The 27,246-nt window shown below is 50.1% G+C and overlaps 1 protein-coding gene across 3 annotated transcripts in view; it reads left to right on the forward strand.

The window, feature by feature from the left end:
- The window catches only part of ARHGAP26 (Rho GTPase activating protein 26), a 111,955-nt gene that overhangs the window by 79,054 nt on the left and 5,655 nt on the right, over nt 1-27,246 (forward strand). For 2 of the 3 annotated variants that reach the window (XM_027902172.1, XM_027902182.1), the window contains exons 18-20: nt 178-337; nt 4,046-4,184; nt 8,317-8,470. In XM_027902172.1, the coding sequence (XP_027757973.1) occupies nt 178-337; nt 4,046-4,184; nt 8,317-8,470 (453 nt within the window). Of the gene's footprint in view, nt 1-177; nt 338-4,045; nt 4,185-8,316; nt 8,471-24,587; nt 27,241-27,246 lie in introns of those variants that run through there. The other variant, XM_027902193.1, reaches the window with a different exon arrangement.

Here is a 27,246-nt window from a genome sequence, read left to right on the forward strand (position 1 = left end):
CCACATGGCTGAGCCTTCAAGGAGCTCACCAGGAGCGTAAAAAATGTAAACAGCATTGTAAGCCTTGTGCCAGCCACGAGTCAGGGAGAGCAGAGTGGGGGTTCCCTGCAGATTAGTTCCATCACCTACTTCATTTTCTTTCTCTTTTTTTTTTTTTTTTTTTTTTCTCTTTCCCAGAGTTGCAGATAATCACAAGCAGAACCTGATGACTGTTGCTAATCTGGGTGTGGTGTTTGGGCCGACGCTGCTTCGACCTCAAGAGGAAACAGTCGCTGCCATTATGGACATCAAATTCCAGAACATCGTGATTGAGATTTTAATAGAAAACCATGAGAAGGTAATGGCTTCCCTGGCTTCTTTCAGTGTCATTAATTTATGGGAAGGAATTGGTCTCTCTTTCCCAGTGGGAACCCCCTCTCCCAGGGCCCCCCACATTCCCTGTAACCAGCAGCACTGGCAGCTTTGCTGCGGGTGGGGGGGCTGTGCCAGGGAAGGGACAGCTGGCACCTGCCTGGCACTGTCACTAGTGAGGGACATAGCTCAGGAGAGGGCACAGAGGTGCCAAAATTGCCTGTTCCTGGGCTGTAGTTGTATAAACAGGCTGTTTCTGGCATCCCAGTATGAGTCAGCATGTCTGTGTCTCCATCACAGAAATCACCTTTCTCCCCCCTTTCCACTGTTCAATAGGAATTTGTCCTTGGTTTCAAGAGAGATGAGCACTGAAGGAAGCCAGTACAAGATGGCTTGCTTGGCTGGCTCCTGCTTTGCTAACTAAATCTGGGTTTATCAAGTACTGGCTTTATCCACAACGTTGATCTCCTGAATCCTGATGCATTTGTGTTTGTTGGCCGTAAGGATGTTGTTTGTCAGTGAAGCAGCGGTGGCTTGGTGGGGCCATGGTGCTGGATGTCCCTCCCAGTTGGTTGCATGGGGTGGCCGCATGTGCTGAAATATACCATTATCTTCTAAATTCATCCAGTTCCATGATTATGCCCTTTTGTTAGTCTGGTTTTGGTTGGAAAGAAGTATTTAATTTGTGCATTTGGGCTGGAAAGGTAGACGGAGAGATCAGCTTGCCCTGACCGGGGTGGTGGTGCAGGGTGGCATCACAGCTCTCACATGGGGCTTTGCTCACAGACATCTTGGACAGGTTTGTTGTGTGTTCACATGCAAGGCTGAGCGTCTGGTCTGTGTGGTGTGGGCAGCAGCGCTGGGGCACAGCTGCATGGGGCTGCAGTGGGGCCTCAAATGTGCAGCCAGTGGGGTCAGGAAGACAGGATCTGTGATTCTTGGAGGTACTGCCTCTGTGGGCACAGAAAGGCTGTGGTATTGATTTGGGATGGAGGAGCTCAGGCATGTTCTCCTCAGGAAGGTCCCTGTGCGTCAAGGTGTTGCAGCCCTTGCATTTGACTTTAAATTACAGCTGCCATTGGGAACTGCTGCCCTTTGGGCCATCTCCCATGGGTGTGACACCAGATCCTCTGGAAAATGCGGAGTAACCTTGGGATGGGAGTAGGATTTGGGCTTGGGGAGGAAGGGATGATGGCTCTGTTTGCCTGCCAGGTGTTGCAATGGAGCAAATAGCCTAAGGAAGCTGAGCAGGAGCCACATGCCCTGCTCTGCTGCTCAGCACTTCCTAACAAACCCCAGTGTCACTTTGCTGAACAGGATTTATCCACGAGTGATTCTCAGCCTTTTCTCCATGTGTTTGTGACTACAATACATTAATGTATTATAAAAGATACCCTAATTCTCTGTAATGCCTCACACGCTACCCACACCTCTCTCTGCTTCCACAAAAGCAGCTGGAGAGCCTTTGTTGAGGGTGCAGTGCAGGTCATGAGATATTTGGGCTGACTGGGGGCTTTAACAGAAATACAAAGTTATGGTAAGATCTCAGTGCTGAAGGTTTTAGCAAAATAGTTTCATAATGATGTTCCAGCTGCATTTGAAATGAGGCTGCTTTTAGTCACTGAGTTCCTCATTGAAGAGCATTTATATCTTCTCTTATTATAAAAGACCAAAAAAAAAAAACCAACCTGAAACAGAAACCTGGAAGTTTATTTTCAAGTGTGCTGTGGGAATTGTTGTATAAAATGCAATTCATAAATCAATACTTTTATCTTGCTTGGTTTATATATTTCATTATATTTCCCAAGTTGAATTTATTACTGAAAAGCAATTTGAAAGCAAGAGCACATTAAAGCAGGCAGTGGCTGTGCTGGGTGTGGGGAGTGGAGCCTGGGGCATGCAGAGTGCCCTGGGACCGATTTCAGCCCCTGTGCTGAGGCTCCTGCCCTCCAGGAGCTGTATTTAGCCTGCTGAGCACAGGGCTCATGGTGGGGTCCCAGAGCCAAGGAAGGCACCTGAAGCATGTGCAGCTGTGTCGAGGTTTGACGTGGTAAGCAGTGAGCCACGAATAGTCCGGCTAACTGGGACTGTGGGATGTGCTGGGCTGGGCTGGTGGGGTGCTAGTGAGCTGCTGGGTGCTGAGGAGGACAGATGGGGGTGCAGAGAATGTGGTGCATCAGCCGTGTAAGAGGCTGGGGAGACACCATCCTGCAGACTCCAATGGGGAGACTGGGAACCAGCCACTGCAAAGTGGGAATGGCCGTGGGCAGGTGTGTGGGGTGACAACGTTTGGTGCTTCTTGCAGAGAGCGTGACTGGGGCTGCCTCTCTCTCCACTAATCCCTGAGCCCATGAGGAATGTGTGAATGAGCCCAGCAGAGCTCCCCAGGAAGGGCTCAATGATCTCTCCGTCTGTCCCACCGTGCAGTCAGATCCAAGCACTCACCGGGCCGGTGCTGGGCCCTGCTGTGCACGCAGGAGCTGGACACAGGGATTCAGCTCCAGTTCCCGTGCCTCACCCCAGCTGTCAGCTCCAGGGCCAATCCCAAGCCCAGACGGGGAGTCCCTATGGACAGAGAGGCTGGGGAGCAATGTCCTCGGAAAGGCCAGGGAGGGATGTCCTTGGCCATGTGGTGCTCGATCTGCTGGGAGCGGGTGGGTCATCAGCTCCTCTCAAGGGCCAAGTGCTGCCCTTCCCACTGCCCCTGCACACTTCTGGGAGGGACAGGACATTGACATTTTTGGCTGAAGCATCCTGACACTTTATCAGGGCTTTGTAGGAATCATCGTGGAGGGCTGGTGTGTGTGTGAAGATGATGTTGTTTCATGAAACAAGCCCATTATCTGCTGGCAGCGGCTCTGCTCGCTGGTGACGTGTGATGGCCGCTGGAGAGGGCTGATGGTGACCTTGGCCATGGCTGTTGGTGGCCACTGTGATGGCTGCCAGTGACTGTGGCAATGGCCATGTGCTCCAGAGGAGCCACCCCATGCTGTGGCGGGCAGTGAGCTTTGCCAAAAAGCAATTTTCCTGTTCAGAACCCCTGTCCATGCTGGTCGACTGTCTGGCAGGGGCAGGTAGAACAGGAAAGACACTGAAGGATGGGGTTTAACGGGCTCTAGCAATGAAGGGAGACCTTGAGAGAGCTGATCTGGAGGCTGCTGTTGTCTGAGCCTGGGGATCCAGAAAAGGAACAACAAATAACCAAATATCAACAACCAACAAAACTGCTTCTCTTCGGGTTCATGCAGTTTTAAAATTCCATCCCCTTGAGAAAAATGTGATTACTCAGTTTTCTGACAGCTGTGGCTGGAAGTTGCAAAGACTTTCCCAAGCCGGCCTGCAGGCGTGGGAGCGTGGGCGCCGAGGCTGCGCCACAGGGGGCACGGGAGGAGTGGTGGCTGGTCTGTCTGGGACACTCTCCATCGTCTGCACCCCTAAAAATTCAGCAGAGTGCCAGAGTGTCGGGGTTCTCTCCATTCTGCAATGTGCATCTTGGGTGAAAAATAGAGGAGTGCAGACAGAGTGGAAATGTGGAATTTAGGAAATTCTACCTGAAACGTTGCTCCGTTGAACACATGTCTTCCAGAGAGGCTGCACTGCAGAGCGGTTCTAGAGCGGTGCAGCCCAGGCAGGTGGGCAGCTGTCCTGTTGGAAGGATGATGCCAGAGAACAACTTGTTTATTATTTTTAACAGATATTTAACACCGCGCCAGAGACTCCGGCATCAAACTCACAGCTGCTGTTATCCCGCAAGAAGAGCACGGACTCGAAGCCTCCCTCCTGCAGCGAGCGGCCGCTGACGCTCTTCCACACACCCCAGCCCAACGAGAAGCGTAAGTGCCCAGCTGCCCTCCCAGCCCTCCATATTTGCCCTAATCATGCCTAACAGATCGTCATTCCCATGCCATTCCCGTGCAGTTTTTTCTGCTGTCAGTGGAAGAGATGATTCCATAACAGGGTCAGGCTTTGGTTTCCTCCGCTGTTGCGTTGGTGGGGAGTGTGAAGCTCTCCTGGCATCTGAGCCCTTAACCAGGGCTCGACACGAGACTGCCGTAGCACAGGATAAAGTGTTGCTGTCCCTTCCCCACCTGACAGGCCCCTGTCTGTTCCCCTTCTCATGTTCCTCGCCCCCATCATCGCCATCATCAGCTGCCGGGACGCGAGTCCCACACCTGTGCCGAGGGTGGCCACCTGCCGACATCCCTGCAGGGCAACCCTTTTGGGATGCCCTCAGGCACTTTGCCTTTTACAGACAGGAAAATTTGGCCAGGAGGTTTGGCATTTTCCTGAGGATTATGTACCACGGCAGTTTAAAAATGTTGGAGCTCATCTTTCCATTTGTGTCACTAATTGATGCTCCAGATATCTGGGTGAAAGAGCCAAGGCCCCATCCCTGCTCATGGGGTGGCAGAAATGTGTCTGCTCAGGCTGTGGCTTCGCATTACAGCATAAACCCAATTCCCAGCTCTCTGGTTCATCCAGGCCATGTGCTTCTGGAACCAACTGGGAGCTCTCCCAGTTTGATCAAAAAGCAAGGGTGTCCTGGTGAGCAGGACAGGCACACATGGAGCAAGGAGCAGGGGAGGGCTGGAGATAGTCAGGGTGGACAGAGTGGTCGCTGTGGACTTGCTGACTCTCAAAACATGTGGGTTTGTCTGATTGAGTTACTGTTAATTACCAGGCACTGTCATTTTCAGAGGGTGCCGGAACGATCCGTGTGAGTTTGAGGAAGCAGTGGTGGCACCAGAGCGTGCTCTGGGGATGGTGTAGCGCAACTGTCAGAGGAGCCTCAAATATCAAAAGTTCCTTTTGAAAAATTCAGCCCCAGTAATTTGTTTTCTGCCAACTAAGCAGTTGCTTGTCACACTCCAGGGTCAAGGGGCTGCTGGAGCCTCTGTGTGCCATCCTCCCCATGCCTGGAAGAGGAACTGAGCTCGTGTATTTATTTCTGCATTTATTTATTCCCAGATGAAGCAATGTTTTCTCAGTTTTCCTCCTGTGTCTTTGGGAAGCCACTACCATTTCATTCAATGTTTGCTATCCCTGCTGCACATGTCACTTGAGGAATAATGTGAGGCTTCTTTTGTCTTCATTTCTTCTTCCTTTCTTACTCCTTTCTTCTTCTTTTTTTCCTTTTTCACTTCTTTCTTTCTAACTGGTCCAGAGATGGGTCAAGACTCAAAATCAGATTGAAGCACGAGGGCTTGGGCAGCAGCTCAAGCACAATTGAGCACCACAGAAATTGAAAGCTGAAAATTGAAGCTAAAAGCATTCAAAAGGGCAACAAGATGCACATTTTTTTAAGACTGAGAATGATTTTACCATAAGAAGTGAAGTGGGACAGTGAATTTTCCATTACTAGAAATCTGTTTATCGAAGTCCAGTATCTCTGTAAAATTTTCACTAGAATTCATCATACAAAGCTGTGTGTAAGTCAAAGTTTATCATGTTCAAAAACCAGGGTCATGCAAGAGAGTGGATTAGATCATTATGAATAATCTATGATTATAGTGATTATTTTGTTGTTAAACATTTTCATTTTTGCCCACAACTGACTCAGGGGGGTCTCAGAGAGAAGTTGCAGGTTTGGTTTATTGATAGGATCTCTTGCTCTTCTTCTTTGCAAAGTGGCTCTTCTCTCTTCTGCGCTCTGCAAGTGCTCTTCAGCTGAAAGGCAGTTCTGCTCTTGTAGCTGTAAGACCAAATTAAATCTCCCAGCGAAGAATCCTTTACATAAGCATTTAAAAACATGAAGCAAAACACAGTTTCAACCTTTTAAAAAGGAGGAAATAAAATAAAGCAGGAGTTTCAGATTCTGCCATTCATCTCCCTTCCCCTTTACTGAAACATTTCAGTTCCGTGGCTGACGGGGACTCTAATTCGATATTGGCTGGTGGCGGGTGTGGAGATTAGGCAGACAATCCACACTGATCTGTCAGGCTTATGGAGCTTATTCCTGGACTTCAGTCTTGGGTAGAAAATGTTTGGAAATAATAAGCTGTAGTGTTAGTCCCCACTCCAGGGACTCAGGTTGGCCCTGGGTCGAGCTGGGCTCAGCATGAGCAGTCCCTGGGCTTGGTCATGTGTGTTTAGGTGGTCTGTCACAGGCTGCCCAAAACCTGCTCTGGCAGACACAAAAATAGAGGGATTTGGGGGTTTTAGGTCCTTAGGCAGCTTATTTCTCTCTCATTTTGTCTGCTGGCTCCTATGTCTGCATGTTGATATTTGTCTTGCTCAGCACTCGGCTTTTCTTTACTTTTCCATCTTTGTCTTCTGCATGGATAATCTTTCTCATCACAAGGTGCTGGTGCCTTCTGAACCCAGAGGTTTCAACTTTCACAGAGCTGGGGACAGAGAGGTGTCTGTGCTGCTTGTCCCCATCGTGACTCATTGCAGATCAAGATTAGTGAAACCCAATTTCAGGAACGTGTTGACATGTATCAGCAAAATTAACACATCCTGGGCTTTGGCTCATCTCTGGCAGATAAGCTCAACCTCAGATAAACCAAGGTTTAGCCCTGTCCTGCTGCAGTGTAGCTGCTGATTTTGTCCAGATATCTGGGAATTGCAGCAGCTCCAGCAAAGGAGCAGGACAAAGAGTGTGGGACCCTGCTCTGGACATCCACAAACCTGTGGCTGAGGTGGTTTTTCCCTTTGGAGCAGTGGCAGAGCTGCCTCAACAGTCTGAGACAACACTCCTGCCAGGCTGTTTTACAGGCAGTTCCTTTCTGCTGTGTGCTCAGGATTAACTTTTCACAAATCCTAGGAGTTCCTCTTCAACTCATTTATTGCTCTTTAAACGTGCACAGGATATGGATGAATATTGCACGTTCTCCTTGCACAAACAGAGGTGGCAATTGAGGGGGATTGAGAACAAGGATTTCCATATTTCTATGTGCTTTATCGTTGTAGTTGGACCATATTATTGTGCACTGGAAAAATAATTTTGGAAAGATGTATCCTTGAAGTAGGACTCTGTGTTTTCCAGCAGTTGCCTGTCTTTCAGGAAAGCATCATTCCAGAAGCAGCAGTTCTCTGCCTGGGGCTGCTGTCTTGGCATCAGTGTTGCTAATTGCTTCTCACAATTACAATTACTGCTCATATGGAAAAAGCTTCTCCTGGAAATGAGTTAATGGGATTTTAGGGGATCTAGGGCAGAGATGAGGAGGGGCCCATGCTGTGGTGTCGGCTTGAGATGCACAATATTGTCAGTGCTCACTGCTGAAGTTACACAAATAATGAGGAAATCTCTTAATGTGATCGAGAGAAACAGGAATCTCTGAGAAGCTCTGGACTGTCAGCAGAGCAATGATCCCCCTGCACTGGGGGATGCCCAGCACATCCCATTCCCTGTCAGATCCAAAGCTGGCTTTTGTCCCACCATGGCTTTGCATTTTGGAAGAGCTGGGCTGAAATGGAGCAGAGACCCCATTCCCTTTCCCCTTTAGACCTGGACAGGAAAGAGCAACAGTAGTGACGTCAAGTATGAGACTGAAGCATTTTTTGCTGAGATAAACTTAGGTCCTTAGGCAGCTTAGGGTGATCTGTCCTGTTCTTGATCTAAAGTGTTGTCCTGCTCTCTTGTCCAAACACTCCATCCCTTGGGAGCTGATTTCAGTCACACAAATCCATTCCTGTGCATAGTTTACATTTTAATTTCTTTCAGGTTGGGGCATTTTAGACGTCATTGGGAATATAAAATATTAATGCTTTGAGAAAAGTGCGTATTTTCTTACTAAAAACGGTGCTTTAAATGTACCTTAAAACCAAAAGAACCAAAGAGTACCTGGAATTTCTTGTGGTTTAATGTATAATATCTCTGTAACTAACTGTGAGCTCTGGGGAGATGCTCCCAGTTTGCCCTGGGATGGGGTTTGGTGGGAACACTCGATGACTTTGCCGCCATTTGCTCTTTACTTTGCTTTCAGTGGCAGCTGATGATTCTTGGGGTTTGGTGTTTTTTAGAGGAGAACAGGAACAGTATCATCAACTCCAGCCTGGAATCCGTCATCTCTTCAAATATAAACAGCTTCCTCAACTCCAACAGCGCTCCCCAGCCCAGCCTGAACTCGAGTGATCTTGAACTAGAAGTAATTAAACCCAACAGGCCAAATTCCCTGTAAGTACAGTGGTAATTAGTGTTTTATAGACTCTCCATTCTTAATCTTTAATCAGGGTTGTTTCTTACTCTGAATCCCAGCAGTTTGCTGAAGAATACAATTTAAAATTTTAATTTTTAATGGGCACCAAGCATGTGCCCTGCATTTTTAACTTGGTCTAAACGGTGGAATTAGTTACTGCGGGTTACATCTGCCAGTGAGTTCCAGTTCTGGGGGTTTTGCCCGCGTGGAATATTTTTGAGCAGAACTCCCCAGTGCTGCCCAGCCCATCTGGTGACAACTCCAACACACACAAAGGACTTTTCTTCTCGGTTCAATTCTCTGACTGTTGTCAGTACAGTTGATCTCCGGCCAAATCTGTGCTGTTGCTTCTGCTATTGCTTCCTTCATCTGGAAAGTTCAAGGGAAAAAACAGCGACCTTAGCAATGCCTCCCCGGGGATGGCCGAGTTATTTACGAAGTCCCTGAACTTGCCACAGCAGAGCCCTCGCGCGATGGCGGCTCCGCTGGGGGAATTTCCTTCCTGCTGCGGCTTGGCCGGGCCTGATAGCATTTTCCCACAGAACCTCCCCTCCTTGTCATGTGAAGATCTGCTCAGATCTTCTGGAGCTGAACCCAGTTTCCCCCTGGTGCTCCTCGGCACGCCCCTGCACATCCCTGCGGATCGGCCGGCGGGAACGCTGCTCCCACCACAGCGGCTTGTGGCCTCGCTGCATGCAGCGACCTTCTCAGTTCGGGGAGACCTTCCTTCCCACCCCTCTGGTCCTCCCACAGGCCTCAAACACTTCCAGTTCCTGTCCATCCCTAGCAGCCCCCGTCCCCTGAGAGCAGACAGGGACATTCCTGATTTAGCTGGATGCCGGTGGAGGGCTCGGCCAGGTGCCAGGGCAGGTGCTGCAGAGATGGTGAATCTCTTGGCTGTTGGCTTGGATGGCACCAGGGTTGGGTTTGGAGGTCCAGGGTCCAGCCCTCGCTCCAGCAGGTGGGATGGCTACGGGCCCTGCCCATCCAGGTTCTCCCAGCAGGAAGGTAAGTGTGGAGCAGCCAAGATAAGCTTCATCCAGCTTCATCATCTGCTCTGCCTCCCTCCTCATCATCGCTGCCACTAAACCCTGAGCTGCATGAGCACCACACCGGCCTCTCCTCAGCATTCCTGGGAGCAGGATTGTGAGGCCCAGCCCCACGCCATGCCTGCTCCCTGTGGACTTTCCAACTGTGGGGGCAGGATAGAGCATCCAAAGGTAGGACACTTCCAAATCAAGATTGTGCTTTACATGTGTTATATGTGGAGTAAAGATGCATCTCTGTCTCATGCTTGCTTGAAGCTCTGGATTCACTCACATCTCGTTCCCCCAGTAGGATGGTTTCAGTTTATTTATCCTTTAAGGGGAAAAAATGGTGTGGCTTATCCCAAAGCAAGGTTTCTGAGCCCAGGTCTTGCTGGAACCTTACAGGGATTATTTGCCAAATTCACAGTTTTTCAGATTCCAAGAGCTGCCTCTTCCTAATAGTTTCTTTCTTAACAGAAGTTATAAAGAACTTCAGCAGAATAAATCAGTTAAAGCTGTGTGACGCTTTGGGGAGCGGAAGCACCGTGCTGTTCCCAAGGGATTAGGTGAGCAGACTGGCACTGAACCAGGTGCTTGTGCCAGTTCATGGGCCTCCAGTTCTGCACAGTAAAAGAGGGCCAAGCAGGGCAGCACTGGCAGCTCGTGGCTCTGACAGTGCTTGTGGCATTCAGTGCTTTTCCTCAAATCCAGTGATTGTGGGATAATTTCTGCACATGCAGGAAGACACGAGTTTTTGGTCCATGTTGAGCTAAAGTTTGAAAAGTAAGTGTTAAAGTGAATAGTACCACGAGGCAGATATCCACTATGACCCCAAATATTTAAATCAAATCCCTTTAATCCAATCTTCCAGTGAGGCATCTGACTTAATTTTATTGTGATTAAACTGTGTGTACAGACGTCACTCACCCCTCTGTGCCTGCCTGCCCGGGAGCAAAGGCTGTGCCTGTGGTTTTGACAGCTCCGTGGGGTTCTGCCTTCCATGGGCAGTGCTTGTGGGGGGGTGGCTTTGCAGTGGTGAGGATGAGGAGAGTGAGCAGGGCTACCAGCAGTGGGTCTGTCCCCACCCCTGCCCTTTGGCTGCGGGCTGGGTCGGGGCAGGGTGCCTGAATGGTGCCAGTGTCCGGTGGCTCCGTCCCCGCTGCTCAGCGGGGCTGCCCAAATAATGTCTGGATAAAGCTGCTTCTGTTTTTCCAAGCAGCTGAGTAATCTGGGCTTTGCAGGAAGCCTCGGGCAGCCTCTCTGCCACAGGCTGTGGCATCTGGTGCTGCCGTGCGAGGGTTTCTGGTGCTCCCCTGGAATTACCGGGCTCACAGTTAGGGTCTATGGCCACGGTGAGGGTCTTGGGGTGCCTTGGCCTTTGAGCTCCTTCAGACACTCTGCCAAATTCTCTGCTGGTCGTGGAAGACTCATCTCTGGGCTCTCCTTCAGGACTTTGGGTTTTTTCTTGTACTCTTCAGTATTTTCTGTAATTTTTTAGCTGTGGACCAGGGCCATCGTGTTGAGGCCCCGTTCAGGAGGGTTTGGCTTTCCTGACAGCCCCCACAAGCTGACTGGCCTCTGAGCTCGGAGCCTGCACTCACCCAAACTGGGGAACAGGGAAAGAACATTTTGATGTTCTTACTTCTTACTAGGTTGAAAAGTGATGTTCTTGTGGAAATAACTCCTGTGGGTCTCAGTGGGAGGCTCCTTGGAGCACAAACGTTGAGACCTGCAGGTCTGGGGGATTTCTTGTGCAGGGAGCACCGATGTGCCCAAGCTGGCCTTTAAATGTGCAACGCTGTAAATTGTGAGCACCATCTGTGAAATGAGAGATGTTTGTTTGAGCTTCTGTTTACAAAAGCCTCTTGGCTCCCTGCTAAATGCTCATGTATCCCCCAGGTCTGCTCCACCGGGAGCTGCGCCAGTTCCTAAATCCCCCTCAAGAGCGTGTGTCGCTTCTTCCCTGGTCTCTGGGTGTGATGGTGTTACAGCAGTGGTTGTGCTGGGATGAGGTCCCCAAGCCTCAGTGCTGGTCCCCCTGTCCCCTTCCCCAGGGGAATAGGGTCCTTCTTCTGACATGCCTTCCCTGGAGCACAGTCCTCTTTCACCAATCCAGAGGGAAATGGTTTTGCTGCAGGGCGCAGGCTCTCCCTTCCCAGCCACCAATCAGGCTTTTACGATGGGAATGCATTTATTTATTAGGGCTGGGTTTATTTTTATGGAAAAACTGCTCTGGGCAGGAGTTGTACTGGGTGAGTCAGCGGGACTGTCCTGTGCCAGGAGCTGTCACTGCGGCTGTGGGTGCCTGGAGACCGCGAGTGGTTCCTGGGGCCACCAAACCCCAGGGAGGCATTTGTGTCCAAGCCAGTGTTGGGTTTCTGTGTCCCATCAGGTTTCTTTATCCTCCCTGTGCAGAAAATATCTTCCTCAGAAAACATGGCAAAACCTGAAGCAGAAAGCACCGTGTTTGTAGCACAGACACATACTTCAGCTGAAGTGGAGGAAGTTTTCAAACTAAATGGCAGTTAAAATCAAGATATTTAAGACTGTGAGTTTTAAACCCTTTAAGAGAAGCACAGTGCCGTGGCGGCTCTGCCTGGGCAGCCTCTGGTGTGGAGGTATTGCTGTAGATAACCAACGCCTTGATTGGAGTTTGCTTGTTTTTTCTCCTGTTTTATTTGTCCATCGGTCTCGTTGTGTCACCTGTATTGTTCAGAGTCTTCCCTGTGTGCCGGCCCTGCCTATGCTGTGGGTCTGAGCAGCTGCTCAGCATGCTGAGGGCAGGTCAGAGGTGGGTGCTGCAAACACAGGCAGCAGTAGCCAGGTCGTGTTACACACACAACCTCCTTAAAATCACCCTCTAGTGCTTAAAATAACCCTAATGCCTCAGTCTGAATTAGCTTTTGGGCAGTGCTGGATGCTCCTGGATGTCCTCCTGTCACGCTGTCTGCAAACTGAGCAACCTGTGTGTGCAGGCTGGGGAGTAAACAGCAGCCAAAACAGGCTGGAGAGGTCAGTGGAGTCACAGGAATTCAGTCTGCTCTCACAGTCATTTCTGGCTGTGCAGGGCTGGTGAAGGTGGGCTGGGGCCAGCTGAGGGTCAGCCAAGAACTCCATGTGCGAACGGTACCCATGGGCTGCTGCCTTGGCTTTTCGGATGGGAGGGAGTGCCAGAGGCACACAGGGAGGGCTGGGGTGGGTGGCAGAGCACTCAAGATTCCCAGCTGGCCCGTGAGATGCTTGCCTGGTCCCAGGATACCCCATTTCAGCAGTAGCTGTGCACCCCTCTGTCAACTTGTCATGGGCGAGTGCCAGAATGAGCTGCTCCATCCACACCTTCTTGCTGCTGCTCCACAGGAGTGGAGACAGGCTGCTGTTATTTTGTGCCCAGCAAATGGGACTGTAGCAACTTCCAATCTCTGAAGGGGCTCCAAGGGAGCTGGAGAGGGACTTTGGACAGGGCATGGAGCGAGAGAACAAGGGGGAATTGCTTCATACTGCCAGAGAGCAGGGTTAGATGGGATATTGAGAAGAAATTCTTTTCCATGAGGGTGGTGAGGCCCTGTCACAGGTTGCCCGGCGAAGCTATGGCTGCCCCATTCCCTGGAAGTGTTCATGGACAGGTTGGACAGGGTGTGGAGCAACCTGGTCTGGTGAAAGGTGTCCCTGCCCATGGCAGGGAGTAGTATTGGATGGTTCCAGTGAAGGAGATACAATACCAGCCTAATGCCCCTGCCCATGTTCAGTGTCTCTTGCTCTCTACAGCTCCCAAGGCCCATCAGCATTCCCAGTAGTGCTGTCCATCCTCACCCATGGGCTCAGGGCACTGGTGGCATAGGGACCAGGCTGAGCCTCTCATCAGCCTGCCCCCCCCCCCCCACCCCCAGGCTGTTTGCTGCCCCTCCTTCACCACAGGGACTTGGCATTTAGGGAAATAGAACCTTGGGAAACTCAGATTTAGTCAGTGCATTTCTATTTGCATTTAACTTTATTTTCTCACTGACCAAGTATGGCTATTTGTTACCCTCCATGGGTATGGAAAGAAACAAGCAGCCCATCTAAGGTCTAGTGGTCATGAAAAAATAACCCAGTTAATCCAAGGAAGAGCAGTTATTCCCACATGCTTTTCATTTACGGGACTGGAATAAATCTTCATTAAGCATCCCAGTTAAAATTGAATATTTCTCCTTCTGTGCCTGAAGATGAGAGAAATTTCAAATATTACTGTTTTTGCAAAACAGCCTCTACCAGGGACTTCTCTAAGTGGTTGGGAGGGAGCTGTGGGGCAGTGGGAGAGGGAACAGCATATCAGAGCTGTGGGACTGGGGCAATTCTGCACCATGTGAAAGACAGCCCCTTCTTCCCATTGCCCCATCCGTCTGCTCTGCTGTGAAGTCCCTCATCATCCCAAATCCAAGTCCAGCAGGAGACAAACCAGTGCAGAATCATGGAATCCCAGAATGGTTTGGGTTGGAAGGGACCTTAAAGCTCACTGAGCCCCAACATCCTCCATGGGCAGGGACATCTTCCACCAGACCGGGTTGCTCCAAGTCCCGTCCAACCTGACCTTGAACCCTTCCAGGGAAGGGGCAAAGTATCAAACAGGATAGGGTAGGGTTGTTTGAAATAAATGATCCCTTAAAAATGCAAATAACTTTGTCAGTTATCAGCTGTGACACACAAAAGCACATGAGGAGAAGTAAATAGACCTTTAAATGCTGCTGGTTCCTCCCTGGAAGAGCTTGATGGAGCCACAGCAGAGACCGAGCAGTGCCCGCTGTTCTGTGTCTGCCCATCTGTCCTCATCCAGAGGGGCTGTGGTGTGCCAGAAATGAGCCCTTAACCTGCCTGACCTCCAATTCCTTTCCCTTTGCTCCCAGGCCCTTGTTATGCTGAGGTTTCATGGCTCTCTGTTCTCTCGTTCCTGTTGTTTATATTCCTGAAGAATAATGGCAATTAGAGGTGCAGAGGCGCAGGGGCAGGTCCCACCCTCATCCTGCCTTCCTGGCAGCTGCTTTGGGAATGTCCCTCTGAAATGGCATCTCTGAGACTTCTGTTTAAGAAATCTGCTCATAAATCAAATGCTCCTGTCCCCGAGGAACCTGGATTATCACCTGCTCTTTCCCCACCCTGATATTCAGCCCCAGTTTTAATTTGGAAAAAGACCAGGAAAATGCGCTGGTGTTTTGTATTGCCATGTGTCATGTTAAAAGTGGGATGGTTTGTGCTCAGAAGAGTCCAATTCAGGCAGAATTTCTTCTCAAAAGGGTTGTCAGGCATTGGAAAGAGCTGCCCAGGGAGGTGGTAAAGTCACCGCTCCTGAAAGTGTCCAAGAAATGATTGGATGTGGCACTCAGAGCTCTGGTCTGGTTGACGAGGTGGGGATCAGTCACAGGTTGGACTCAGTGATCTTGGAGGTCTTCTCCAACCTGAATGATTCTGTGATTCCTCCTGGATGGGAGAGCTGGTGCCCAGGAGGGGATTTCGGGGGCCAGAGGCTGGCAGGGATGGGGCTGCCAGCCTGCCTGGGAAGGTCCTGTATTTCTCTGGATTCTAAATGCCATCCAGATGGTGCTTGCCATAGTAAAGACGTTTCTTTTTTACTTCATTTTCTGTTTCTCTGGCATGGGTGGAAGCTGCCTGGTGCATTTGGGGTGGAGAACGTGGGACCGCGAGGAAATAGGAACTTGATTAATTGCGAGGCTTTGGGTAAAACAAAGCTGTTTCTTCTTCCTTCCACTGCATTGTGGCCACCTGGCCAGGAGCCACTGTGGCTCCAGAGAAAGCCAAGAGCTGGAGAGGCGTGTCAGGGCCAGCAGCACAAGGCTGGGGTCCCCCTGGGACCCTCTGCCACTGTGTGTCTCTGCTGCCCTGGTCGGGGGAATTCATTCTCTGAGCACCCAGTGTGTGCCGGGCACCCTTAGGTGGGGTACAGCAAACCCCAGAGGGAAAATGGGGCTGGAGGGCAGCGTCTCCCTCTGTCCCCGCTCTGTGCAGCCGTGCAAAGCTCAGCCCAGACCCCAAAGCTCTGGGCTTCTGCCTAATCTGGGTTTGGATCGCTAAGGCCAGCCCCAAGGGGCGGATCTTCAGGCTGCCAAACAATAAATGGCATTTTTTAGGGATTATGTGAAATCTTGTAATCAGAGCTGCTCCGGAAAAGCCTTATCTAAATTGCTCTATAAGAGGAGCAGACCTCTTCCCGGCTGCGACTGGAATCTGTGGTCGCAGTGGGGTGGGATGGCTGGAGCTGGCGCAAGAAGTGCCCTGGATGGCCCCCAGCCCTGGGTCACCAACCCTCAGTCCTCAGGGAAGTTGCTGCTCACAGTGTTGCCTTCCAGGCAGTGTCGTGATACACAGTTATTTTGTCTCCCCTCCCCTCGAGATGCCTTCTCGTGTGGCTTCTTTCCCATCTTCTCACAGAGATCTGAGGTGCTGCTGTTTTGCTCGTGGGAATGAGGAAGAACCCTGGGACACCCCTAAAACCAGATCTGCTCATCGTTTTGTCTGGAGGGCAGAGTGGTTGTGGCCAGGAACTGTCCCAGCAGCTGAAAGTCAGCCTGTGGCATTTGACATAGAGTGGACTGAAGTTACCCCAAATGTGTTTCCTCTCCTGTTTGGAGTGACAGGAAATATTAAAAGTTTATGAGAAAAGAATGGGGACAGCACAGCAAAAATGAGGCGTCAGGTTCTGCGTCCAAAAGAAAACCATTTGGTTTTCTGCAATGGCTCATCCTGAGCACAGTGAAGGGTGGTTGGCAGCACTGCAGGGTGGGCTGGGGCCTGGGAGAGGGGAAAGGCCAATTTTGGGGAAGAAAAAGGCAGATACTCCAGCCAGCAAAGCCAGCAAATCCTGCTCTGGGGATCTTCTGGGGGCCCTGGGCATTCCCAGGAGCAGGGATGTTGCAGGTATGTGACAGGGATGGGATAGGGGTGGAGCAGGTGGCTGCAGGCATTGGATTTTGTGTCTCAGACAAGGGTTGGTTCGAGCTCAGGAGGAGCAGAGATCATTGCCAGGTTAGAACAGAACCCGCCTATCTCCCAGTCCTCTTAGTTATGAAAAGCTCCTTAAATTCCCAGTCTGCTGCTTGGCTGATTCCAAATGACATAATATTTAAACTATCTTATGACTTATTTTTTTTTTTGGTGCAGACTGTTTCGAGGGTGTCTGCATGTTTGTTTCTTTTAAAACAGTTTTAGCTTGGGAGTCCTAGATCGTGCCTGTGGTGAGAAAGCCCCGTAAACCAGAGTGATTCAGGGCTCTGGCAAATGTCCTTAAACCTGGCTCATGGAAAACACAAGCAGCAAACTCAGTAAACTCCACAGTTACATATACCTGAGGCTTATTTGATGATGACCATATGTCTTAAAATTTCTCTCTCTATACATGTATATGTATATATTTCATAAAAAGTTTGGTCTTGGTTTTGGAGGTCTTTTGCCAAATCTCAATGATTCTATGAATTCCTTCCCATGTTGCGTTTAAATAATCCAGGATTTATTTTCTGAGCCATCTGTATGCTTCCATGAGGTATTTTAAGATGTGTGGAAAAGAACGATGCTGGTGGGCCACAGGAGCCAGGATTTGTTTGGGGAGGGCAGAGGGAAGTGACAAACTTCCATTCAAGGTAGGATGTTTGGGCAAGAGAAGCCCTGTGCCGATGGGATTCTGCCTCCACCAGCCCCTCAGGGCTTGTAGGAGGAAAAGTTGGGATCCGTTCCTTTGCTGTGTGGGATTTTCACGTGCCCTGGAGTTTGGCACAACAACTGTGCAAAGCTTTAGCTCTTTCACTTTTCAGTTGGCTCTTGGTCTAGAAACTTTCCACAAATTGAACTTGAAAATTAAGCCAAATATTCTTGTAAAACAAGTCTCCAGCCTTGTGGCAAACCCCATGTGATCCAGTGGTCATATGTCAAAATATTTTCTCCAGGCTCATCCATTAAAACAAGAGTAATTTGTCAGACTGCGAGCCCTTCACTAATGGGGTCAGGTGCCCATCATTCCTTTCCCAGCTTTGAATCCACTGCCTTGCTGTGTGTGTGGGTGCTGTTTTGCACGTGGGATGTGTGGGTGTCTGCAGGGGACAGACAGACCGACAGCCTCTTCAGAGGCTCCACACTCCGGGTCATCCTGCAGCTCCTCCAGCCTGACTCCCACCATCCACAGCTTTTCCCAGTGCTGCCTCTCAGGGGACTTCTCAGAAGTTTCTGCCTTTGAAGAGCACTGTTCTATTTGGGTGATGCTCTGGGAACATCTAAGGGTGCTTTTCACAAGCTGAATTAAATTAGATTTCCCTCCAAGAGATCTAAAAAAAAGCACCTTAAACTTCAGCAGCACATGATTCTTAAAAGGCAGCTTTCTGGAAAGCCCTGGAAAGAAAAAAATACAGACCTTGCACTCCCATTGCTTTCCTAATTCCTGTAATTAGTGTGGAGATCGCTGCATAGCAGCGTCTTCTTCAAAGAAACTGCCTCAGACAAATATTGGCTACTGGAAATTTTACTTTCAAATGGAGCAGGATTTGAAATACGTCCCGGTCATTGTGGGGGGATGGATGGAGGAATCAAAGATGCTGCAACAAAGCCTTCCCCGGGGCACTTGCAGGCACTGTGTGCAGAGTGGGGTGTATGGAGCTCAGGATCATCATCCTGCCTTTCTTTTTCTCTCTCTCCTCTCCTGCCTCCCCCCTTTGATTTCAGAGTCCTGGGATGTTCTGTTTGGTCCAGTCTACTCAGTCCCCTTATCCAGCTCCACTCCCAGCTTGCTCAGTTGGCATCTGAGTTTCCCTTGGGCAGAATCTCAAGTTCAAGCCCAGCCAAAATTTTTATTGAGCCTGCTGAAAGCAAAATGATGGTACATTAGGTCTTCTTGCCACCTATAAATGTCACCTTGGATGAAATATATTAGCGAAACGGCCGAACACATTCTTTGGTTTCTCTTTCTGTGGGGAGATCGAATTCAAAATCGAGGATGTAGCCCAGACTCTGTCTTGTAAAAGTCTTTTGACGGCTGTGGGAGTGTTTTTGAGGCAGTGCTGGCCTCCAGCAGCACCACACAGGCACTAGAAGTGCTGAAAACCTCCCAAACCTCCCCAGTGGCCCGGCAGCTCCAGCTGCCAGGGCTGGGAAGGAGCTGGGCCGCGGAGCGTGAGTGGGGTTCAGATGGGACCACCCCCGCGGGGCGGCTGTCCCGGGGTGACCACCCCTCCCGGGCGATCCGATTTCCCAGCAAAGGGCTTGATAATTCCCCCCAAAGGGTCCGAGGAGAACAGGGCTGCTCTCTCACAAAGACATCCTGTCTCCTCTGAAAGGAGATCCCCGTGCCTAATTAACTTTATAAATTAGCTGGAGCTGTAACGGCACCGCTTTATCTCACCTGGGGGTAACCCAATCCCCTGGCTGTGCTCACCCTGCTGTGCAGACACTGGTGACAGGGCTGTGCTAAGCTGGGACATTGTCAGGAGCACAAGAACCGCTGCCAATTCCCCGCCTGCCCCCGCACGCTGGCACGGATCCCACTCCCCGCTCAGCACCGCGGCTCCGCAGGGAGTGAGGGATCCACAGGCGTCCAGCAGGGAAGGTGTCCCGGCTGGTGTAGCCAGCAGTGGGAAAGGAATTGACAGGAGAAAGGAGCAGTGTGTCATCTTTTGTCGTTGCCTGCACCAGCACTTGCTAAAAGCACCACTGGCTGTGTCCCCTGCAGAGGAGAGGAAAATCCCTCTGGATTCTGACCTCACCAGCCTGAGGGGTGGGAGCAGGGAGAGGGGAGGGAACTGTGGGCATGGAAAGGGTTACCTGCTTCAAACGATGCTTGGGGATTGCACTGGAGACTGACTCTGGGAACCCTGAGGAGCAGGGAAAGTTTATCCCCTTTTTTTTTTTTTTTTTGCTGCAAAGATGCTCTGAGGGCTGGAGCCCCTCTGCTCTGGAGACAGGCTGGGAGAGCTGGGGCTGTTCAGCCTGGAGAAGAAAAGACTCTGGGGACCTTTCCAGTGCCTAAAGGGGCTCCAGGAGAGCTGGAGAGGGACTTTGGTCAAGGGCTTGGAGTGACAGGATAAGGAAGAATGGCTTTCCACTGCCAGAGGGCAGGGTTAGGTGGGATAGTGGGAAAAAATTCTTCCCTCTGAGGCTGGTGAGACACTGGTACAGGTTGCCCAGAGAATCTGTGGCTGCCCCATCCCCGGAAGTGTTCAAGGCCAAGTTAGACAGGTCTTGGAGCAACCTGGTCTAGTGCCCATGGCAGGGGGATGGAACTGGGTGGTCTCTTAAGGCCCCTTCCAACCCCTGCTTGAGCAGGAGGTTGTGTTGGAGACCCCTGGGGGACTCTGGGCACAGCAGTGAGTGCAGCACAGGGAGATTTGGGAGAGCACAAGGAATAAGAAGTGGAAAAATAGCCCACCAAAAGAAGTGAATTGAATGTAAAAATCTTTGCTGTATTTTATTACTGGGAAGGGTTCTCCAAGGATACATGTCCAGCTTGGTTGTTGGGAGAGGAATTGAGGCTGGGCCAGTAAACTGGGAGGGTTGTGGTGCTCACACCTCCCAGCTGGGCTGCACTGGGAGGGGATGTGTGACTGGAGGAGGAAGAGGAGAGTTTTGCTGGTGAGAGCTGCTGAGGCAAAAATGTTATTATGAAGTTTGGTGGTTTCAATTGAAAAAAAAAAAAGATGGAAAAAAAAAGAATAGACCAAAAATGGGATTTCTTTTGATAAACATGATAAAGTTGGATCATTTCAGTATTGTGGTTGTTGGGTTCTGCAGTGAAATGCCCCGCTCAGCTTTCCTAACTGGTGTTTGCAGAAAGCTGCAAAGCAAAACAGCACAAGGCTAGATGAACAAAAGGAAATCAGGAAAATCAAGTAAATGCAGAAAATTATTATGCAGTGGCTTTACTCATCTGTTATTCTTGAATCACCTTCTCAGGCCCAAATAATCCCCATTGTTTTTCCCACTGCATGTGCCCTACGTGGGCAGGTGTTGGCTCCTTACGCTGCGGGGAGAATATTTGTATGGTAAAAAAATGAGAGTTTGAGCTTGTGGTGCTGATGAGGCTTAAATAAACTGTCTTTGTTTTCTGTTAGGATTTGAGCCTGGAAATGACCTCCTATCAAGTTATGTGAGGAATATTCCTTAGCCAGGAATGAATTTTTTATAGTGGGGAGTAGGTGTTCTGGTCATTTCCAGAAATTACTTTAAAAGTAAAGGGAGCTTCTCTCCCTTTGGAGAGGTGATATCACCAGCTTATGGGGAGGGTTGCTGCTGCCGTGCTGAAATCTCTGCTCTCCTTCATCCCAAAATCTCTGCCTTCCTTGGGTGCTTGTAGAGCATGGTGTTTCCTTTGGGGCTTGTGTGACAACCTGAGACCCCCTGGGGCAGAGCAGTCGGCTCCTGGCATTGCTTCCCTTGGGCCATCCAGGCATCCCTCCTGGCTCCCTGCAGCAGAATGGCTCTGCCAGCCGAAGGGAGACTTTGTTTTTGGGAAATAAAGACCAAATCCCCTTGCCCTGCACTCAGAGCAGGGCTCCCAGGGCGGTGCTGCAGGGCTGGTCCCAGCAGAGCCTTAGGCAGGGAGTCGGGGCTGTCCTCCCCCATTGCAAGAAAACAGTGGCTGGCAGCAAGGGCAGCGTCATTCCATATCAGTCACCTTCCCTGCAGCTCCAGTTTCCCGAAACGAGGCCACCCTCACCCACATACCTCAGGTCTGAGCTGCTTGTGGCTGGCAAACCTGGCTCGGCATCGCAGCGGGGCCGCCCGGTGCAGGGGATATGTTTAGCTCAAATATTTGGTCCTACCAACCCCCCCCCCTCCCCCCACCGCCGGCTGATCTGGGAGCTGTGCTCCCACAGGGACTTTAATTTCCTTCATTTTCCAAGAATCCCATATGGTTGTTGGGATGGCAGATGGGAAAGTTTTCTTTTCCGGGGGGCGTAAGATAGCAGTGCATTGAATGCCAGAGAGAATGAGAGATTTCTGGAGGGCTGTTGAGCTCTCCTTAATTGTGAACACAATTTGTTGGTGACTAATGCACCCAGACTTGCAGAATTACCTCGTGCTAGAAGCTGCAGCACGATGGAGAAGCCGTGACTAAGATGCTGGCTCCTGATTTACCAACACTTCCCTCCTAAACTGCCAGTTTGGCTTCCTACTGCCACATTACAACTTTTCTATTAATAATTAAGAGCTTTAACACAGTTTGAAAGCACTCAGTTCAACATAAAACTCTCCAGCTTGATTTTGAGTCTGCTGAGAGCCTTTTGGGCAGAGAGGAAGAGGGAGGGGGTTATTGATGGAACAGAAAATACAGCTGCTGAGCAAATGGTGGAGCAAGGCAGAACATGTCCCTCTGCCCCACGCAGGTGAGGCCCCACCTGCAGAGCTGCCTCTAGCTCTGGGGTCCCAGCACAGGAAGGACATGGACCTGTTGGATGGAGTGAGTCCAGAGGAGGCCAGCAAGGTGATTAGAGGGATGGAACACCTCTGCTGTGAGGAAAGGCTGAAAGAATTGGGATTGTTCAGCCTGGAAAAGAGAAGGCTTCGGGGTAACCTAATTGCCCCTTCCAGTACCTGAAGGGAACCAGCAGAAAAGATGGAGAGAGACTATTTACAAGGGCCTGGAGAGTCAGGACAAGGGGGAATGGCTTCCTACTGAGGGCAAGGTAAGATGAGATATAAGAAAAAAGTTCCTTCCTGTGAGGGTGGTGAGACCCTGGCACAGGTTGCCCAGAGAAGCTGTGGCTGCCCCATCCCTGGAAGTGTTCAAGGCCAGGTTGGACAGGGCTTGGAGCAACCTGGGATAGTGGAAGGTGTCCCTGCCCTTGGCAGGGGTGTGGAACTGAGTGTTCTTTCATGTCCCTTCCAACCCAGGCCGTTCTGTGACTCTATATCATGTCCAGGTTGGGTGCTGGGTACGACCCAAAGCCCCATTAGTGTGGACCTGTGGTTCCCCTGCTCTGCCCGTCCCACTTCCAGTGCTGGTCCCACATGAGAGCAGTGACTGGTGGGTCGGTAACTTGCTGGTGATTCTGGTAATTCTCTGTTATAAACAAATTGTGTAACTATTAATGAAATACTGTTCCATGTTAAGATGGCACGATGCTCCCATCACCTGGATCTCACCTGCCGGGGAGGACACCTGTGCTGACACCACGCTGGCCCTGCAGACTTCCTTCCTGCAATGCCTCCTCATGCTGAAAACACATCCATTGCTGACTCTTTGCTTATTCACTCACTTTCTCCAGCATTAACAGCAGGCTGTAAGCTCCATGCCAGAATTCTGTACCAAGCCAGCACAGTCATCACATCCCTCTGCACCACTGAGCATCATCCGGCTGCGTTTGGAAACGGGAATGTCTATTAAGTGAGACAACAACTACAGCTCTCCTTTCCAAAGTCAGAACTCATCTGGTCTCTCTCTTATTCAAGTAGAAAAGCTTTTAGATGGTTTATGAAATGACTAAAGCAGGGAAACATTTCTACATGTGGGAACTCAGCCAAGCAGCAAAGTGACAAGACAAACCCATGTGCTGGGTGTCGCCAGGATTACAGAAGGAAAGAAGATCCTGTAATCTGTGCTGTTGGAGATGGAAATGGGGAACTGGTAAATGGAGATGTGGGGAAGGTCCATGCTGAAGAATTTGAGCTTTTTTTGGACCAGTTTGGTCCAGCAATGCTGACCACAGGGCGTTTTGGCTGTTTATTTCCCTAAATGTGTCATTGTTTCCACCCGAATGACCATGCAGCAAGATAACTCCCAAGAGAATAACTCTGGAGAGAGTTTATCATTTTTCTCGTGTTAAAGTACCAAACAGAGGAAGAACCCTGCCAGTCTGGAGCCCTGTGAGCTGGTAGTCATGTATGGATGGGGTGGTGTGTCACTGACCCACAGTGCAGCCACTCCAGGAGCTGCTCCCTAGAGCCCATCCATCCACTCCAAGCTTTGCTAGGACCTGCAGCACTGCATGAGCTCCATGAGCTTCCCAACCCAAGGCTGTGTCCCATTTCATTCAGGCAACAGAGCCATGTCTGCTGGGGAGCTGCAGTCTTGTCCTTGTTTCAGCAGAGTTGAAGTGCCCTGGCATTACATAAAACTGTAATTTTCTATTTTCTGGTTATCTTTGAGAAGAACCTTATGTTCTGCAGCTTTGTTCTAGAGGAACGGATCAGGGAGTAAAGGGCTGGGTGGTCCTTGATGTATTATGCTGCAGTCAGGTACTGATCATGTCAGAAAGGGAATATTGTTGTTTTTCTTGAGGTGATTTCATGAAAGGGCTTTAATCCCTCAGTGGGCTCTGCCCATCCATAGCTGTGAGATGTTCTGTGTCAGAAATAGCCCCGAGTTCCACAAAAATAAACAACAAGTTGTAAACATGTTTGAAGTGGAACTGATGTCCTCTCAGCCCGGAGAACAAAGCAGCAGAAGTTGTCTGGAAACCTGCTGAGAACAGCCCTTCAGAGCTGCACATGCCTGGAGGGCTTGAGCTGGGTGAGGAGAGCGAGGCAGCCAGGGCAGATTGCGGAGGAAGAGGAATGAAAGAGGCAGGCTATGAAAACAGGTTAGAAAAGAGATTTTTTAGCTCCAGCAAGTCCAGCAGTTTTGAAGCAAGAGTTACTGCTTTTTTTAATATGTTTGGGCAGCAAACTGAACATCTGCATGGGAAAGGCAGTGTGTATAGCAGGCACGAGAAGCAGGGAGGAGGATTTAGCTCCTAAATTCATTTCTAAGTACGCTGTTTGCTGGAAGAGTGGGATTGCCAGAGGGGCACATGGAGTGGAAGGTGCAGGTGCCCCCCACAGAGGCTGTGGCACAGTGTCCTCCTCACCCTGCACGTGCCTGGCAGAGGTCCCTCCCCACGGGGTCTCAGTCGCTGCTTCCGAGGGCACAGACGGACCAGCAGGAAAGGCGAGATGTCTTGGGCTACAGACTCATGGAGTTCCCTTGGCTGCTTCTGCTGAGGAAATGTCCATTCCCACCTTGGAGGACTCTAATTTGAGCCACTTCTTTGTTTGCTGCTTCTGGTGGTTTTGGTTCTTAGCAATTTTCTCTGTTTTGTTTCCACTGTGCATCCAACAGGAAGAGCCCCTCGCAAAGCCCTCCCGAGTAAGAAGAAGGAAAAAAAAGGCCCAGATGACATTTGCTGCCTGCAGGCAGCAGCCAGCACTTCCCCCCAGCCTCTCACCACCTCTGCTCATTCCATGAGAAACAAAGGAAATTGGATCCTACAAGAAAACTGTTTTCCAAAATGCCAGAGACACTGGGATAGTCCGTTTGATCGCGTGCACTGACATCTCCAACGCGACAGCACTCAGGTCTTGCACTTACATAAGCTCAGAAAGGAGAGATACTCAAGCAGCATCTTGAAAATAAATACCTGTATTTCATGGAAGGGAGATGAACCCTTTGTGTGCATCATACCTTGGGGTCTGTAAGTGCTGGGGTGCAGCTCAGGTGGGTCCTGAGGTATCCATGGGTTCTTCCTGAGGAAATGTGCTGGAAGGACTTGCAGAGCTGCGCTGGAGCAGCTTGGCCATGTTCATCTCTTCAGCGAGCAACCTGATGGGAACAGAGTGGTCTGCACATCAAGTAGTTAACAGTTCTCTCCGCTGGTTTGGTGGGCATGGAGAGTGTTTTCTTTGCCACCAAGGATCCAAAGACACCAAAATCCCACTCCAAATCATTGATAACTTCTTAGGCAGAGGCTGGCCTGATTGCCAGTGCTTGCTGTCGGGCTTTTTTACCCACCATTGCAGAGATAAGTGAGAACCCTGCTGATTGCATTCCCCCCCTGCAATGAGTGTAGCAGGCACGCAGTTGTGGAGCGATGACAGAGCGACTTTAGGGGAAGCGAGAGCTGCATTCTTTTGACGTGATTTCATCTCAGAGAGTGCATTGGGAGTTTCTAGTCCCAGAGCCCTGAGCAGTTGGATTTTCCTTCTGTTGTGCAGTGAGGAGGACCAGGGTCAGTGGTGGAGGTGGTGGCTGTCCCGTCGCTGGCGCACCGAGTGGGATGTTACGGTGCCCATCCCACACCGGCACACCCAGTGAGATGTCCTCTTGCACCCCAAGCCCTCTGCCTGCAGTCATGGTGGGTGTAGTGGCAGGAGGGCTGGTGGGTGTTGGTGGCCACTCTCAGTGGGTTAGGCCCAGCCACATTTTGGTCACCAGCTCATCGCCCCTCTAAGTTCCACCTTGGCCAGGCTCCTCTTGGAGAAGGGAATTATTGTGCCATCTGTTCACAAGATCTGGTGCTTGAAGGGTTCATTTTGGCAATTTGGGATGACTTGGTGGTCTTGGTAGCACCTCCTTCTCTTTGGAGGTGGGAGTAGTTGGAGTATCTGGTAAGTACCAATGGCTGTCAGGTTTGCTAAAGATCAAGGAAAACAGGTAAATACTCATTTTTCAAAAGGCAGTTTTATTGATAAAAAATGCAAAAAGATTGTTCTATAATAATGATTATTATTAGCAGAACATTTTGAGGATATCTGGCTATAGCCTGCCTGTGAGCATTCCGTGTTTTCCAGCCTCTGGTGCTGCACTATCATATCCCATTTCTATACACGTGTAATCCTCTGATATAATAAAGGTGTTGCCGGGAATTCATCAATGTCTGTTGAATCCAGTGACACAGCTCCTATGAAGAGTAAAGCCAAGAGTTTGGCCTTAAGCAGGGGTTGTCCAATTTCCAGGGGGAAAGTGTCTGTGTCATGAATATCCCTGTGTGGTGGCAGCCAGAGGACACTACAGAAGGTTAAATTGTTGGTCTGAAATGCTCCTGCAGGGCTGAGGTTCTCCCACATGTTCTGGAGCTCCCATTCCCTGTATCCCTTCCCTCTCCCCCGGGAGGCCCCAGCTCAGGGACAGGGATGAGGACATCCTGGGGGTTGCCAGTGGGTCATGCCTACCTCATCACAGACCTGTGTGATCAGAGGTACCGTCCCTCTCTCCAGGAAAAAAAACATAAACCATGATCCTTTCACAAGACTTCTTGCTTTTACAGAAGCATTTGCAGTGGGAAGAGGATTTTCTGATGTTTTATCACGGATGGAGTTTATAATCTCTATTGGACAGGGAATACCAATGAGTTCCTAAACATAGAAACAGTAGATGAATCCGAGTCAAATTGGTATTTTAGTACAATAATTGCTTTTCAGTGAACCCAAGAATGACCTGAATCGAACAGTTTTGAAGGAACCAAACACTTCTGCATGCATTTACCAGTTCAGTAAATTGGTTCAGCTTCAGTTGACAGCTGTGTCTTGAAAGTGAAGAATCAGAGCTGTCTGCATGAGGGGAAAAAAAGAGTCGTGCGATGTAAAGCGTTGAAAACATAATCAATGACATTTTTGTAGCACCGACTGCAGGAGCACTGCAACGAGTGACATACAGAGGGGGTGGAGACTGGTCACAGAAATAACGTCCAGAAATACCAGCAGCTATTTCTGGCAGCACTGGGGAAAATACAAGGCAGGTAAGTGGCTGGGCTGCCAGCAGTGAGACCCCTCCTCAGCAGAGGGGATGATGGAGCAGGGGTTAGTTGGAAGATCCAGCTCTTGTTGTCCAGAGAAATGCAGATCCGGCCTTGAAACACTTCCCAAGGTCTTGGCACTTCATTTCGTAGCTGTGTCTCATGCTCTGAATATTCCCAAGGCACTTGCTATCGTCGGCTGTCGTCTCCCTGTCTCTCGGTTGCTGTTTGTTGCTGTGGTTGCACGTTGATAAGGTCTCTGGTTAT

The sequence above is a fragment of the Empidonax traillii genome, unplaced genomic scaffold, assembly GCF_003031625.1.
Source record: "Empidonax traillii isolate 1590-97213 ecotype Southwest subspecies unplaced genomic scaffold, ASM303162v1 scaffold22:size5013007, whole genome shotgun sequence".
Lineage (NCBI taxonomy): Eukaryota > Metazoa > Chordata > Aves > Passeriformes > Tyrannidae > Empidonax > Empidonax traillii.